We start from the raw sequence: 16,891 nt of genomic DNA, 5'->3' as shown, positions 1-16,891 counted from the left end.
CATGTAAACTGGAAGCAGAGAGATACAGAAATATGGCGGCCTACGGCAACGTTTTTCAAAACAAAAGTCCCTGACCAGCTTACAGTTCTGGAAAAATTTAAAATTAACTTCAATTTCTGAATCAGTTTCTCAGATTTTGCTATGTATAGGTATATGTTTGAGTAAAATGAACATTTTTATTACGTAATACTTCGAGATTAAATCATAATATTACAAGAATAAGTCGTAATATTACGAGATTAAATTCGTAACATTACGAAATTAGTCATAATATCACAAGAATAGAGTTGTAATATTACAAGATTAAAGTCGTGATATTACAAGATTAAAGTCATAATTTACAAGTTTAAAGTCATAATATTACGAGGTTGGAGTCATAATATTACAAGAATAAAGTAATAATATAACGAGATTAGAGTCATAGTATTACAAGAATAAAGTCATAATATTACAATATTAAAGTCATAATTTATCAGATTAAAGTCGTAATATTACAAGATTAAAGTCATAATTTATCAGATTAAAGTCATAATATTACAAGAGAAAAGTTGTAGTTACAGATCATGAGCGGAAAATGCTTTTTTCCTTCCCTTCGTGCACCCCTTATTACGACGGCGTTTTAGGGCCATACAAAAAATAAATAAAAACTGTTCACTTCGAGAATAAAGTCGTAATATTACGAGAATAAAGACGTAATATTACGAGAATAAAGTCGTAATATTACGAGATTAAAGTCGTAATATTATGAGATTAAAGTCGTAATATTACGAGAATAAATTCGTAGTATTTTAAGGGAAATGTAGTTCTAACTGCGTGGGTTGCCCTTTAAGAGCGGAGCACTGAAAGGGGCATTTTCCGCTCATTATCTGTTACAGGGCTAATCGCCATTTATCTATTATGTATTATCTACATTTATAACCTGCAGATTATTAATGTAGTGTTATAATTAGATAATACAGTGTCCAGATTTTCCCATAGCCGAGCCTTCAGCACCCCTGCCGCGAAAATCCTCCCGTGCGGGGAGAGCGTGCGCTGCGGCGCGGACATTTCCTGCCTTTTAGTTGGGTTTTTGTGAACAAAGGAACAGAAATAAAGTAAATTCCAGTCATGAATAAAGAAAATAAACCTGATGCAGGATGACTGTGTGTTAATCTATATCAAAATCAAATATACTGTGAAGTGTACGTGACATGCACGTCAATTATCTCAACAATGTGGAATTGTGTTCATTAATTTTCTTATTTTCAACAAACAAGAAGTATACATTATATACATATACTATTAAAAGACTTTGGTCCAACTGGACATTGTAAAAATGAGGAAATAACGATAATATAAAAATTATGTAATGCAGTGACACTTGTCTATGAATTGGTCATATAGAGCTGCTTTAAATCTGTAACACTATATACAATTAAAATAGCTGACTTAAAATAATATTAGAATGTTTTAAGATGTTTATTTGAAGGGGCAGTTTATAATATAATTTGTATCGATTTGATAATTTATTCCAGTACCTAAAAATGTGCTTTAAAAGTGACCAAATGTAATTGTATGATGTAGATGTAGACATTAATATCAAGAAACTACACTAAAGACAGTTATCCTGTTCATACAACTAATTTGTATGTCTAATATAAATTACACTTGAATGCAAATTAAATGTAAATTAAACCATTTAAACACATTATTTTCTGATACACCCTTACAAATCAAAACTGTACATAAACCGTGTAATCACAGATACTGTTTCTTCTCCATAGTGAAACGGCGTGACCAAGGTCTTTAAGTTTCCCATATGGTCACCTTTCACAGGTATATAATGATGGAAACACAAAATTGCATTTCATGTATAACATATGCTGTTTCTATATCTGATAAAATAGACTAAAGATCTGCACATTGTCAAATCACAGTGTCCTCCTTAAGAAACAAGTCACATGCCTCATATAAAATACATAGAATTTGTTAAAGCTATATTTTCGGAATTATGTGTTTATTAAATTATTTAACCAGGTTTAAAACGTGGAGGCTGACTGAGTGTATAATACTAAAAGTATTGCAGGGTTTTGTGTAAGGTTATATCAGTTTGTAAGGTAGACTATCTACTAGGAAATATTAAGAATATTTTAATATGAATTATGTTTATTTAATTAATATATGTTAGCTCTATATTAGTTATTGAGAAATTAATAAACACATTTCCACATTGCATAACTTTGACACGCATATCATGTTTCACAGTATATTTGATCTTGACAGCACAGAGACAATCATCAGTAAAATGTTTATTGTCTTTATTCATGACTGGAATTTACTTTATTTCTGTTCCTTTGGTCACAAAAAACAAACTAAAAGGCAGGAAATGTCCGCGCAGCAGCGCACGCTCTCCCCACACGCGGCAGGGGTGCTGAAGGCTCGGCTATGCCACCATGGGAAAATCTGGACACTGTATTATCTAATTGCAACACTACATTAATAATCTGCAGGTTATAAATGTAGATAATAAATAATAGATAAATGGCGATTAGCCCTGTAACAGATAATGAGCGGAAAATGCCCCTTTCAGTGCTCCGCTCTTAAAGGGCAACCCACGCAGTTAGAACTACATTTCCCTTAAAATACTATGACTTTATTCTCATAATATTATGACCTTATTCTTGTAATATTACGACTTTAATCTCGTAATATTACGACTTTATTCTCGTAATATTACGTCTTTAATCTCGTAATATTACGACTTTATTCTCGTAATATTACAACTTTATTCTCGAAGTGAACAGTTTTTATTTATTTTTTGTATGGCCCTAAAACGCCGTCGTACCTTATAACTGCAGCCCAAGCAGTTAAAAATGTACATTTCCCTCAAAATACTATGACTTTATTATTGTAATATTCTGATTTTATTCTCATAATAATACAACTTTATTCTTGTCATATTACAAGTTTAATCTTCATAATTGTAAAAAAGTTGTAATATTACAAGAATAAAGTCTAAATATTACAGTATTAAATTTAATTGAAATATTGCAACTTTAATTTCATAATTTTACGACTTTATTCTCAAAGTGAACGTTTTTTTAAGGGTGGCCCTGAAACACCATTGTAGTTTTAAAAGTTTAGTGTCCACTTTCCCCATTCACTCATAACAACAACTGCAGACCGTATGGCGCAGCCAAGAGGGCTCATTTTTATCCAGTTGGTGTACTCTGACCTTTATTGCAGTGTGGGTGTACCTCTACAGTTTATGGCACATTGACCCAACATTATCCAGCAAAGACTTTTTTTTAGTTGTTTGTCCAATGTAGTATTGTCTACATTTACTAACTTGCTAGGTCTCCACTTATTACATAAGTGCCACTTTAAAGTCTAACACTAATGACCTGCCACTACATATGTGAATATTATAGAACACAGACTGACACATGTGTATGTTGGCTGGCACTGCACTCAGCTTTTTACCCAAATATAGCAAGTCCTGTTATTACCCTGGCAGCAGACAGCTCAGCAGTGTAAATATAATCAGATCATTCAGAGCAAATGCAAAACACTCAGATAGTAAAGCATATTAAACACGTGTCATTAAACCACATAACTTCTGCTTCGATTACTTTTATAAACACACATAAATGTCAGCTGTAGATGCCAGATGGCTGATAAACTATGAAAAAAAAGGTAATTTTCCCATATCCTGAATTTACTTTGGTATATGGTAGTTGGTTAGAATGAAACACTGTGGGTGTTGTGGTGCTTATTTTGGAAACAGAATACCGGTATATTAAATCAGTGATGCCCAGTTGTATCTGCATTATTTTTGATGTAAACAAACACACAGGTTAGCATAATGGGTGTTCCGAGATCAGCAAAGCATATTGAGATCATGTCCATATATTGTGGAGTAAATTAATAATGCAGTTATTCTACAGGCTGTTGAACAGCCAGTAGAACAGTGTCCCCCCTCACCCCACTGTCATCTCATACGAACTCACTGCACCTATCAGTTTTTTCCATACTTATCCCACAAACAGCATTGTGCACCCTGTACTTCCCACAAAACACAATCTGTACCTGTACTAATTCTATTCTTCTTTACTTAGTTTACTATAGTTACTCTGTTACCTACTCTAAATTATTTACAGATGTATATAGCATTGTAATATCTACAGGGGTTGGACAATTAAACTGAAACACCTGGTTTTAGACCACAGTTCTGGTGGAAACAGGAGAGTTGAGGTGAACACTGAATTCTGGTTTTATTTTTTTTTTTTGGATACAATCCGGGTTAGCACCTGAACATCCCTTTCAGACAGCTTCCTCTTGCGTCCACAGTTAATCCTGTTGGATGTGGTTGGTCCTTCTTGGTGGTATGCTGACATTACCCTGGATACCGTGGCTCTTGATACATCACAAAGACTTGCTGTCTTGGTCACAGATGTGCACCAACAATTTGTCCTTTTTTGAACTCTGGCATGTCACCCATAATGTTGTGTGCATTGCAATATTTTGAGTAAAACTGTGCTCTTACCCTGCTAATTGAAACTTCAGACTCTGCTCTTACTGGTGCAATGTGCAATTAATGAAGACTGGCCACCAGGCTGCTCCAATTTAGCCATGAATCCTCCCACACTAAAATGACAGGTGTTTCAGTTTCATTGTCCAACCCCTGTATATATGTAGTTATATTTTACCTTTTTAACATCTACAGCACAATACCAGATGTCTATAGTGTTAATAAGGTATTGTGTATATTGTTTAAGTTAACTGTATATTTTCTATTTTACTTATTCTACTCTACTCTAAATTTTGTAAAGTTGAAAGTGTACTTTCCTTCTCCAGTGAAGTTACAGTCTAATAAGACAGCAGTGATATACTAACAAAATAGAATAATAATAATAATAGTGCTGGACATCTTACATGCAGTATCGTGAAGTAGTTGGTGTTTTAAACAGCTGTATACCTTGTTCTAGGATTTCTTTAAAAAAAAAAAAAAAGTGGGATTTACTGAACAACTGTCTAATGGAACTACAATGCCTGGTGCCATACCTTCACATCAATAACAGCATGTAGTCATAATTGAAGATGTATGTGATGGACGTGATTGCAGTCCAGTCCAGTTAGTCCATGACTGGACAGTGATGAACTTGTTAAAATTTAAAAAGGTGACACTCTCACAAAGCCGAGGCCGGATCCAGTATTCTGCATGCGTCTGCTGTTGAGGACTTGGCTACAGTTCTTTTGCTGAGAGGGACAAAGACGTCCTTGTTCAGTGGGGTGTGTGGCGGTGGGGGTGGTGGGGATGTTGGGTTTTCTGTCGGGCTCTGATGCTGACTTAAGGTAGGAGATGAATATTGATGCAGGTCTGAAATACAGACCTACATTAGCACTAATAAGCGATGCTTTGACTTCCTGTAATCCACTTAATGGAAAAATGAAAAACACACCAGCACTATTTTTTATCTGTAATCATTTTTTTTTATTAGCTGTGCAAAACAAAAGCATCCGCTATTGTTGTTATAATTATATTATGATACCTTAAGTGCCTTATTGTTAAAAAAATCAGAAAAATCAGAACAATAGCAAAAAAATGCAAGTAAACAAAAGTCTCCTAATCTACTGTAGATTAGAGAAAACAATTACAATAACAGTTACAATTACAGTGCAAATCTGTGATTATTTTGTAGCTAAAATAACTGCTAAAAAATGTGACGTCCCGATGATCACTTTCCATACTTATTGATGTTTTCCTTAGCCAAGCCAATGTAGGCAGTCATGGCATCGTCTTTGGACATGCCTGTTGAAAAAACAAAAAAAGGATAGAAAGACACTGCATTAAGAACATACTGCAGATTACACTAAAGTCAATTATTTAGTGTATTTACTATATAATACAGCTCTCTACTGATTATGCTGTGAGTAATCTGTAATACTCACTTGACCGTAGAGACAGAACAAGAACAGAATTCTTGGTAATAAAGTTGTTGTGAACAAGGTCAGGTGGAAATGTAGCACACCACAGATAAGGACTCAATTTGTATCATAGCTTTCAATGCTGCTATAGCTAAAAACTTGTTAAAAATATATACAGCGCTGAAAAAAATGAAGAGACCACTTCAGTTTCTGAATCAGTTTCTCTGATTTTGCTATTTATAGGTTTATGCTTGAGTAAAAGGAAAATTGTTGTTTTATTCTATACAGACAATATTTCTCCCAAATTCCAAATAAAAATTAAAAAATATTGTCATTTATTACATTTGTTTGCAGAAAATGAGAAATTGCTGAAATAACAAAAAATATGCAGAGCTTTCAGACCTCAAATAATACAAAGAAAACGAGTTCCTATTCATAAAGTTTTAAGAGTTCAGAAATTAATATTTGGTAGAATAAACACTGGTTATTAATCACAGTTTTCATGCATCTTGGCATGTTCTCCTCCACCAGTCTTACACACTGCTTTTGAAAAACTTAATGCCACTCCTGGTGCAAAAATTCAAGCAGTTCAGTTTGTTTTAAAGGCTTGTGATCATCCATCTTCCTCTTGATTATATTCCAGAGTTTTCTTTTAAATAGGTGAAATCAAATGAACTCAACAGTTTTAAGTGTTCTCTTATTTTTGTCCACAGCTGTACTTTTAATTGTTGTTCTAATTGAGCTGCACCTGTTAACCCACCCAATCATTAGATCTCCTGAAACTATAAGGTTGAACATAAGCACATGCCTCCTCTGATACATGTCAAGTCAGCCAACTGCTGCCAATGCAGCATCTCTAGGCAGCCAACGTGCTCAGAAAAAAGCGCTGGATCCCCAGCTCTGATACATCAGCTAGATGCCTGTGCAGGTCAGCATAATGCAGGGAGTGATGCAGGGAGGAGAGCTACATCTATCCACTCAGAGAGAGCATGGCCATTGATGTTGATGCAGCAAGACCCGGGATTTGACACTTTGGACTGTTCATCAGGCCATACCGTCAGTGTCTTATTCTGCTGAGCCACTGAGGGCATTAATAAATGTATTAATAATTAATTTGGTAATGGGACCACTACCACTGAATACAAAAAAGAAAGGCTTACTGACTAACACACATAAACTTTTCCTGGAAGTCAATGCGAGAAGTAAATTATGTAAAATAAAAAAAGAATGAATCCAATCTGGAATGTTTAAGTCGTTGGTGAATGACATGCCAAAACTCATGGGAAAGCAGTATGTAAACCGGTTATGAAGTGTTATATCAGGAGGGCTTTGTAACACCCATACCTGTATATGGTGCGAGGTGTTGGGAACCTTAGGAATGAGATTGAACACTTTGGCCAGTAAACTTATGGAAAGATGATGAGTATTATCGGACTTCAAGCAAGACCCAATAGTGGGTGTCTGATGGATAATTTCTATGGTGACTGAGAAAGCCTAACGCACAGGAAATTGAAAAAAAAGATGCAAATACACAAACACATCCATCAAAATGACAACACTGGTGCTGCAAATAGAGAAACGGGCTGCAAATACAGAAATGTGCTGCAAATACAGACCCAACACAACGGAAGTGAGTCACAATACAGCAGAATTTCCCAGTGGGACCCTAAAAAATGCTGTACTCCTCTTCATTAACATTTCAGACTTTACTTTTGTTGTGTTTCTGCTGTATTTGCAGTGTGTTTCTCTATTTGCAGTGCCTGTGCTGTCATTTTGAGCATTTATATGCAGAAAATGAGAAATGGCAGAAATAACAAAAAAGATGCAGAGCTTTCAGACCTCAAATAATGCAAAGAAAACAAGTTCATATTCATAAAGTTATAAGAGTTCAGAAATCAATATTTGGTGGAATAACCCTGTTTTTTAATTACAGTTTTCATGCATCTTGGCATGTTTTCCTCCACCAGTCTTACACATTGCTTTTGGATAACTTTATGCTACTTTATGCTGTACCCCTAAATAACAACTTCATTTACGTTTCAGACTTCACTTCCGTTGTGTTGTTGCTATATTTGCAGGGCGTTTCTCTACTTGCAGTGCCTGTGTTGCCATTTTGATGGATGTGTTTTGTGCTTTTGCAGCTCTTTTCCATTTGCAGTGTGTTTGGTTTTCTCGAGCACCATAGATTTCTTCATCCACAGTGTCACTTGCATCCATAAAAGCCGTTACAACAGACGAGAGAATCGGGCAGAAAGCACATCCACATTAAATACAGGAGCCCCACACACACATCCCACCGGTGAGTGAAGAGATCTATATCTTCCATGGGACATGACAAAGTCTTAGGAGACAATACCAGTTCATGTCCCACGACTTTTGGGATGTATATGTGTTATGTATTATTATAAAACACAGAGAAGAAGTAGAATACAATATTCAGGGCAAAGTGTATTACCTTTCCTGGAATTCCATGCTTCCCATTTGGCCTTTCCTTTCAAATCTGTAATTCCAGGCTTATCTGCATGAAACAGAACACAAACATTGTACTTTCAAGTACCTAATTGCACACCAGAATGAAAACACAAAGACTTAGTGCTTATCCTGCTTTACCAATGTTAATGTCCCCAACAATGGCCTGCTTATAGAGACCATACATGTCCAGCAGCTCCTGGTCAGTCGGCCTGGTCTTTACTTTCTTTACATCGTCCGCATATTTCTCAAATTCCTCCTGTGATAAGACAAGAGGGTTTAGATGTTAGCAACTAGCATACCTTTAGTGCTGGAGATAAAGATCTAAACAACAGCTGAATTCATTCATTTCAGAGTACACTGCTTTATTTAAATAGAAATTCCACCAACTTTTAAAATTGTTTATGTAATATAATTCTGTCTTTAAAATGTAAACAAAGTAAGGTCAGAAATGTTCACTAAAATACAATGGACATAAGTATTGGTACATTGTCTGTACTGTCCAGGAAAGGCTTTCTACTAGATGTTGGAGCATTGCTGTGAGGGTCTGATTGCATTACACACTTAGGGTAATGTAGCGTTAGTGGTAGAAGGTGTTATAAAGTGTTATGCAATTTTAGTGTGTAGTCTCATTCTGTTCTAAAAACACTTGTAATGTCACAATATATATTAAGTCAATAATGTATAAATGTATCAGAAATAGTACGATAGTACGATTTGAAATATTAGTGCAAATACCTTCAAGACTGTGTATTGCATTATTAGACCAGGTATTATATTAGTAAGTAATTATTAATTCTGTAAAACTTGAACTTTCAAATTATTGGCTAAACATTTTAAATAGTTAAAACTGGATTGGTTTTTCGACCTTCTGTTCGGTTATTTAAAATAATACATTAGATATTAAATTTGACACATCAGAAATTAATTGCAGCAGATATTAATTTAAATGCAAGGTGAAACATATAGAACATATACTACGGTGGCCCTGAAGTGCAAAACAAATTAACATGTCAGAAAACAAAATTACAAAAACTAAAACACATTTACAAGACGCAAAACACTTTTCCCAGCACTGAAACACTTTTACAAACGCTGAAACACTTTTACAAACGCTGAAACACTTTTACAAACGCTGAAACACTTTTACAAACTGCGATTTCTGACGGAAAGGGAGGGTCTAACACACAGGAAGTGCTTGATGCGGACCCTCCTTGTCAGTCAAGCTGCGTTACGATGAGAGAGTGGAGTTATGGACACTAAACTATGTTTTGTGGCACGTATTTTAGCAGCAGCAGTAAATACTTAAACTATCCCTGTCCTGTTGCTACCCCCGCCGCGGGGTTCACCTAATACCCCGCGGAGTTCAGCTAATGCCCCACGGAGTTCAGCCACTGCCCCGCGGGGTTCAGCCACTCCTGTACTGTATTACCTGAACCCCGCGGGGCAGTGGCTGATGGCCGCCGGGCATTAGCTGAACCCCGCGGCGGGGGGGGGGCAGTGACTGATAACCGCGGGGCAGTGGCTGATGCCCGCCGTGCATTAGCTGAACCCCGCGGCGGGGGCAGTGGCTGATAACCGCGGGCAGTGGCTGATGCCCGCCGGGCATTAGCTGAACCCCGCGGCGGGGGCAGTGGCTGATAACCGCGGGGCAGTGGCTGAACCCCCGGGGTATTAGGTGAACCCCGCGGCAGGGGCAGTGGCTGATAACCGCGGGGCAGTGGCTGAACCCCCGGGGTATTAGGAGAACCCCGCGGCGGGGGCAGTGGCTGATAACCGCGGGGCAGTGGCTGATGGCCGCCGGGCATTAGCTGAACCCCGCGGCGGGGGTAGCAACAGGACAGGGATAGTTTAAGTATTTACTGCTGCTGCTAAAATACGTGCCACAAAACATAGTTTGGTGTTCATAACTCCACTCTCTCATCGTAACGCAGCTTGACTGACAAGGAGGGTCCGCATCAAGCATGTTAGACCCTCCCTTTCCGTCAGAAATCGCAGTTTGTAAAAGTGTTTCAGCGTTTGTAAAAGTGTTTCAGCGTTTGTAAAAGTGTTTTAGCGTTTGTAAAAGTGTTTCAGCGTTTGTAAAAGTGTTTTAGTGCTGGTAAAAGTGTTTCAGCATTTGTAAAAGTGTTTCAGTGCTGGGAAAAGTGTTTTGCGTCTTGTAAATTTGTTTTAAGTTTTGTAAATGTGTTTTAGTTTTTGTAATTTTGTTTTCTGACATGTTAATTTGTTTTGCACTTCAGGGCCACAATAATATACAGATGGTCATGGCCTCATACTTTCCATTGAAAATGTAGTCAAACCTAAAAATCTGATTTTTTTGTGCATGCATAGTCCGCCAGAGGGCAGAAAACATGCATCAGATTTTTTGTACTTTCTCATTCGTGTAATTATTATTTATTAATATTCAAATTATTTATATATTATGTATACACATGTAATATATCATTCCTATAGATTTTTAAATTACACAGGACCATTAAGGGGTTAAGAAGTACAATCCCTTGGCCGGAGTCTATCTGACCCATTTTCGGCCTGTATTTGGTCACACTAAACCCAGTCTTAATCAGTGCAGCAGGGTCATTATCCCCCCACTGTACATGAGTTTCTATTGTTCAGCTAAACAACCAACAAACAGGCGTACAAACCAGTCTGAAGGCCCATTGTGTTTGTGTGCAGATAATCAGGCTATGGAGGGAGAGAAGTGCAGCTCGCTCACCCCCTCACTACTGCACTCATATGGAGTGACACTGCACACTGAATGGGGTGATAATGACGTCATGGAGCTGATTAACACTATATGCTGGTAAATATATAGTGAATATTATAGCTGTATGATATTATAGTGCAGAATGGGCCTTAGCTACACACACATCCAGCTGCTAACAGGTACCACACACACACACATGCACACACACACAGTACAATACAGGCACAATAAATAAAACATGGAAAAAATACATAAACCACCAACCTGCAGAGTCATTTTCCCAGGCGAGAGAGAGAGAGCTGGAGTATGAGATAGTGAGAGTGTGTGTGTGTGTGTGTGTGAGAGAGAGAGAGAGAGAGAGAGAGAGTGTGTGTGTGTGTGTATTCCTGCTGCGTCTTCTGCACTCAGCGTAGACCTGCTGATGAATTACAGTTTACGGTATCATCGTGCACAGTCGCAGTGTGGCAGCCTGAACGCTGATTGGCTGAGCAGAGAGCCAATCAGAATGAGCCAATCAGCACACAGCATTACTGATGACAGAGGAGCACATGCACACCGAGCCCAGCCACAACATTAAAACCACTGACAAGCGAAGTGTATGCAATTTCTAGCATCAGAGAATTAAACCCAGCCACACCACCCTCCCTTATAAAATAACTACATACAAAATAGGGAAGAGTTCCCAGGAGGCGTGAGTCTCTCATATCAGAAGAAATAATATCATTTAGTTCAAGGATTCATGGAGACTTTATTGTCATTCACATCACATGTGGTACATGAGGTGAACCGAAATTGTACTCTCAGGGTCCAGATACACAGATAAAGAGCGATTGTTAAAATAAAATCAATATAAAGATGAAATAAAATAAGATATAATAAAATAAAATACTAAAATAAAATAAAATAAAATAGATATCAAGATAAATACACAAAATATAAAGGAGAGTAGGAAAGCAGCAGCAACGTGATGTCCAGAGTACATATATATAAACTATATATTTAGTTTTAATTATTTATTTATATTTTTATTTATGCTTTATTATTTTTATTTCCATTTTTATTGTAATTTGTAAAGCACTTTGAATGACCATTGTGTAAGAAAGGTGCAATATAAATAAACTTGCCTTGCCTTTGTAGCATCATAGATAATTATGAATGAAGAGCAGTAACATATTACAAGTTACATAATAGGTGTGTGTGCCAAATCAGATAGGTACACCTGTCCCTCAGGAGATAACACTGTTCAAGACTGTCCTCTCAGCACTGCAAACTAAAAACTCTGAGACACATATTGGGTCTTTCCAATGGACACACCCCCATCTCCACAGAAACACCCTTTAGAGATGCCCTGTTACATTATTTTTTATTGTTCTACCTTATTCTGCACTAATAGTTTATTTATGGTCCACTGTTTACATCTCTACAAATTTGTACAGATAGATTAATATATAACTGTGTATTTGCACATTCTTTTTCTATTTGCAGCGCGTTTTTCTATTTGCAGCGCGTTTTTCTATTTGCTGCGCCTGTGTTGTAATTTTGATGGATGTGTTTTATGCTTTTGCAGGGCTTTTCAATTTGCACTGCGTTGGGCTTTCTCGGCCACCGTAGCACTCTCCATTATGTGCTCTAATTTAAAGTGGGCAATGAAGTCCCCTTACTCTCTAACCTGACCCTGCTCTTTTCTTTGAAAAAACAATTCAATATCTGTGGCTGATACTGAATATCCACACACACACACACACACACACACACACACACACACACAGGACGTATCAGGAGTGGAACATCACCTGTCTCATCACATCTTCTACAATTCTGCACTATTAATTAGCTACTACACATACAGACAGTACTAGTCTAGCACACTGGTTTTAATAAAAACACAAACTGACCAATGAAATGGCAGCCAGCCTCATTCTCCCCAGCAGCACAGAGAGAAAGTGGATTGTACCATTTGTGTGTTGAGGAGAGATTACTTTATTTTTATTCTAGAAATTCTGTTAATGATATACTTTTTTAGTTTGGAAGATTTTTCAGCTTATCTAATTCTGTTTAAATATATATATTTGTTACATTTTAGGAGTGCTTGTTGAATTTAGGGATGCTTGAGCCCCCCTAAAAAGGGGCTAATAATGCCCCAATGGAAATCTCCCAAACCAAAAACCAGCTGGTTGAGCAGCATAGCTCTTGATATTTCTGTTGATCTGCAGGCCAAGCAAAACCATCTGACTAAAACAGAAAGCCAGTATGAGCAAGTTGGCCAGGCTGGTTTGTGTCTAAGCTCAGAGAACACATGGACTGAAGTACAATTTCAGATATGAACATTAAACAATCAATTAATAATCCAAATTAACAAGCTTGTAACACATATTTATTTTATAGTTTTAATCAAATATATATATAAAAAAAACAGGGATTAAACTGCATACTAGTATTCTGAGCCTGGTTTTCCAACAGATTTGTATATGTATATATATATATATATATATATATATATATATATATATATATATATATATATATATATATATATATATATATACATTTAATGATTTAGACTTGGCATCTCCTTCCAACTGCCAAAAGTACCAATTGGTCTTACTCCTATATAATATATACATCTACTGAGATACTGTCTTTTGGCTTTTCATTAGCTGTAACCCATAATCATCAAAAATAAAAAAATAAACACATCAGTTACTGTCTATACTAGTTGTTAATTACTGTATATACAAGTAAATATTATTTCCTGACTTTACTGTTGTTATCTTTGTTGATCAAAGAAGAATAAGGTCCTCTGAGACCTTCTTTCTCTGCAGGTTTATTCTTTCCACTCTGGGGACGCTTTCTCTTCGCCATTATACTGTTGCCAGTGGTTTGCTCATTTGGGGCTTGAACAGAGATCTCTGTAAAAGCTGCTTCATGACAATGTCTTCAGCTTGTAAATAGGGTTGTAAAAGCACATCTATAAACCAAAATCTAATTTTAACTAATTTGACAGTGATATACCAAAAAAAAAAAAACACATCACATGACATATAAACAGCAAATTCTTGTCATTTATGTATTGGTAAAAACGTGTATATACTTTTTTGTACTGTTACTTTATTTTATCCTGTCTAATCACGTGAAATTTAACAACTCATCTTTAATGTGCAACACATAGACAGTAATCATATAAAATTATCATTATCATATAAAACATTTTCAAAAATATACTGCAATGCTTGAAATATGTTTAATTAATTTGTTATGACTAAACATTTCACAGATGTGGGACTAACAAAGGATTATTTTATGTTTATTTGAAAATGCATGATTTTTTTTTCCTTAATATTCTGCAATACAATACTGTAATATTAGAAATACATGTTGGAATAAAAAATGCCTTCTCTTTGTTTTCTCTTTAAAAAAAATGCTTGTGTATATATTCTTCTATTTTCTGTTGGATGTAGTTTATGGATACCGCTATACTGTTTGTATTACATTCCAACAGATACTGTGGGACTAATAAAGGATTATCTTAAGTAGATGAAAATGAACAAACTTGTATATTTCCTAAATACACTGCAATACTGCAATGTTTGAAATACATTTTGTAGTTCATAGGTTTCCATGCATTTTTTTTAAAGAAAGCTTTTCTATTTTTTTAACTGTTTATGGATACTTCTATCTAGTTTCTATAGCTTTGACACTGTGACTTTATTATTCCCACATCTGGGGAATTGTCAGAGGGAAACATGTATTTTTCCTTAACCCCTTTACTGGCCTTTGAATGTATACAGGCTACAAGTGTAGGTGATACAAAATCCTTTTTCTCTGCAGTAAAATAACTTATTTACATTTTAAAGACTATGAGGGCTTTTAGTGTCTACTCCACTAAATAATTCCAGATTAGTAACAGGAATCAACCCAAATTCTGCAGGTTTGAAAGTAAACATAAAATCTAGACAACTGTAACAAAACGAAAGGTTTGGGGGACATGAACTGTTTGATTTGCATTCAGGAAAATAATGATTTTAAAATGATCCAGAAAATCTCGCTATCTTTAAGAGACTCCTGAAAGAGCACTTACTCTCCTAACACCTCTAACACACTAACTACTTCTAACCCCATTTCCTTCTTCCCCTCCTTCACTTCTCTATCCATTTATTTCCCTTCGACCTCCTTTAAGCCCTATCTAAAAATGGGTTATCTAAATTCCTATTACTTTTGTACTTCATTATTGTAAGTCGCTTTGGACAAAAGCGTCTGCCAAATGAAATGTAATGTATTTCTAATACATTTACAATTGGAATTTGTAGAAACGTTTATTATCAAACATGAAATCTTTTTTATGCAATGCTTGAATAGAAATCCTCAAGATTTAGGTATGTAACATTAGGCAGAAAATTTATAAAAATGCTGGCCTGTTACTGAATACTGAAATGCTTAAAATATATTTAAAATACGATTTAAATTGATAAAATACGTTTAAAATATATTTAATATAACATATTAATAAATAATGTGTCCATTATGTGGTAGTGTAGTGTTATATAGACCCTGAACACTAGGGGGCGGTGTGGCTTTTTAACACTCAACGCTCCGAACCAGCATGGCGGCGCCCTGTAGCAGCACACGTGTTCTATAGATAGCTGATGTTATGTTGAGCTCAGTGCACACATGTGAAAGCTTTCTGATCTGATCTGAGGTGGAACATCTCTGAACACCACTGTTCAGAGCACCGAGGCTGTGGAGGACCTTTATAAAGCAGGAGCTGGTTTATATATAAAGTTATTTAGTTTGTTTTAGTATCTGTGGCCACGCTGGAGTTATGAGAGCAGGATGAGCACTCCGGGAAAAGCAGCAAAGAAGGAGAAAAAGAAGCCCATCCCTGTGAAAACCTCTCTAAACAACCCTTACGATCTCAGATGGGCTCCTCTGGAGAAGGGCCAGAAGGCATTTATTCTGAACTGCCTCACAGAGACGATAGAAGCTCTGGGGCTTAAGAAGATCCAGGTACGAGTGAAGGGGCTCCGCAGCAGCAGGAGGAGGAAATCCAAGCAGCGGGACTCGAAGCCCCCCGAAGCCGAAAAAACTGCTCGGCAGCCAGGCTGGAGCGACGAGGCCTCCCGGAGGCAGCTGGCCATCGGCATCAACGAGGTGACCAAAGGCCTGGAGAAGGATGAGCTCAGCCTGGTGCTGGTGTGCAGCTCCATCAGGCCAGCCCACATGATCAGCCACCTCATCCCCCTCAGCAGAACCAGGGCGGTGCCGGCATGCCAGGTGCCCGGCCTCAGTGAGGGTCTGTCTGGGGCTCTGGGTCTCAGCAGCGTGCTGGCACTGGGCTTCAAACGAGGAGACACCGCCTTCTCCAACACAGTAGGGGAGATAGCCTCCAAGGTCCCTCCCCTCTGTGTGCCCTGGGTGCCCACTGAGAAGGAGCCAGCCAGGCTGGAGGACCAGAGCCTGGGAGGAGACCCCCATCCTGGTCCTACTGATACTGGAGATCTTACTGGAGATCCTTCAGATCCAGTTAAGACTGAAACGCAGACTGAGGAGCCCCCCTCAAATCCACCAAGGGGTCAAAAGAGGAAGCTTGACCTTTCACATGAGCCTGGACAAGACCCAACCCCAACACTTCAGCCTCTCAAAGTCAAGAAAACCATCCCAAACCCATCAAAAATCCGGAAACCCAAGAAAAAGAAGGCATCAGCTCAGAAGTGACAGTCTGAAAGAAACAATTGCACAATTGCTTTTTTTTTTATTCATTGGACAAATCATAAATCATTGTAAAGACATTTAGGATGAGTTGATGTG

At 37.2% G+C, this 16,891-nt stretch overlaps 2 protein-coding genes and 1 long non-coding RNA gene across 3 annotated transcripts in view; 1 reads left to right on the top strand and 2 right to left on the bottom strand.

Annotated features, from left to right (window-relative positions):
- LOC125781201 (uncharacterized) overlaps positions 1 to 16,891 on the bottom strand; it is a 62,098-nt gene that overhangs the window by 27,325 nt on the left and 17,882 nt on the right. The window lies entirely within an intron of this gene.
- acbd7 (acyl-CoA binding domain containing 7) lies at positions 5,699 to 11,505 on the bottom strand. The gene is made up of 4 exons (XM_049464582.1): positions 11,351 to 11,505; positions 8,518 to 8,635; positions 8,363 to 8,425; positions 5,699 to 5,791 (listed from the first exon to the last, which is right to left on the bottom strand). Exons 1-4 carry the CDS (start codon positions 11,360 to 11,362, stop codon positions 5,718 to 5,720), a joined length of 267 nt encoding a protein of 88 aa, XP_049320539.1. The 5' UTR covers positions 11,363 to 11,505; the 3' UTR covers positions 5,699 to 5,717.
- On the top strand, positions 15,686 to 16,840 carry rpp38 (ribonuclease P/MRP 38 subunit). Its single transcript, XM_007242084.4, has one exon. The coding sequence runs from the start codon at positions 15,917 to 15,919 to the stop codon at positions 16,796 to 16,798; it is 882 nt and encodes a 293-aa protein (XP_007242146.1). The 5' UTR covers positions 15,686 to 15,916; the 3' UTR covers positions 16,799 to 16,840.

Source organism: Astyanax mexicanus, chromosome 1, assembly GCF_023375975.1.
Source record: "Astyanax mexicanus isolate ESR-SI-001 chromosome 1, AstMex3_surface, whole genome shotgun sequence".
NCBI lineage: Eukaryota > Metazoa > Chordata > Actinopteri > Characiformes > Acestrorhamphidae > Astyanax > Astyanax mexicanus.
This window is presented reverse-complemented; position numbering and strand designations above follow the sequence as displayed.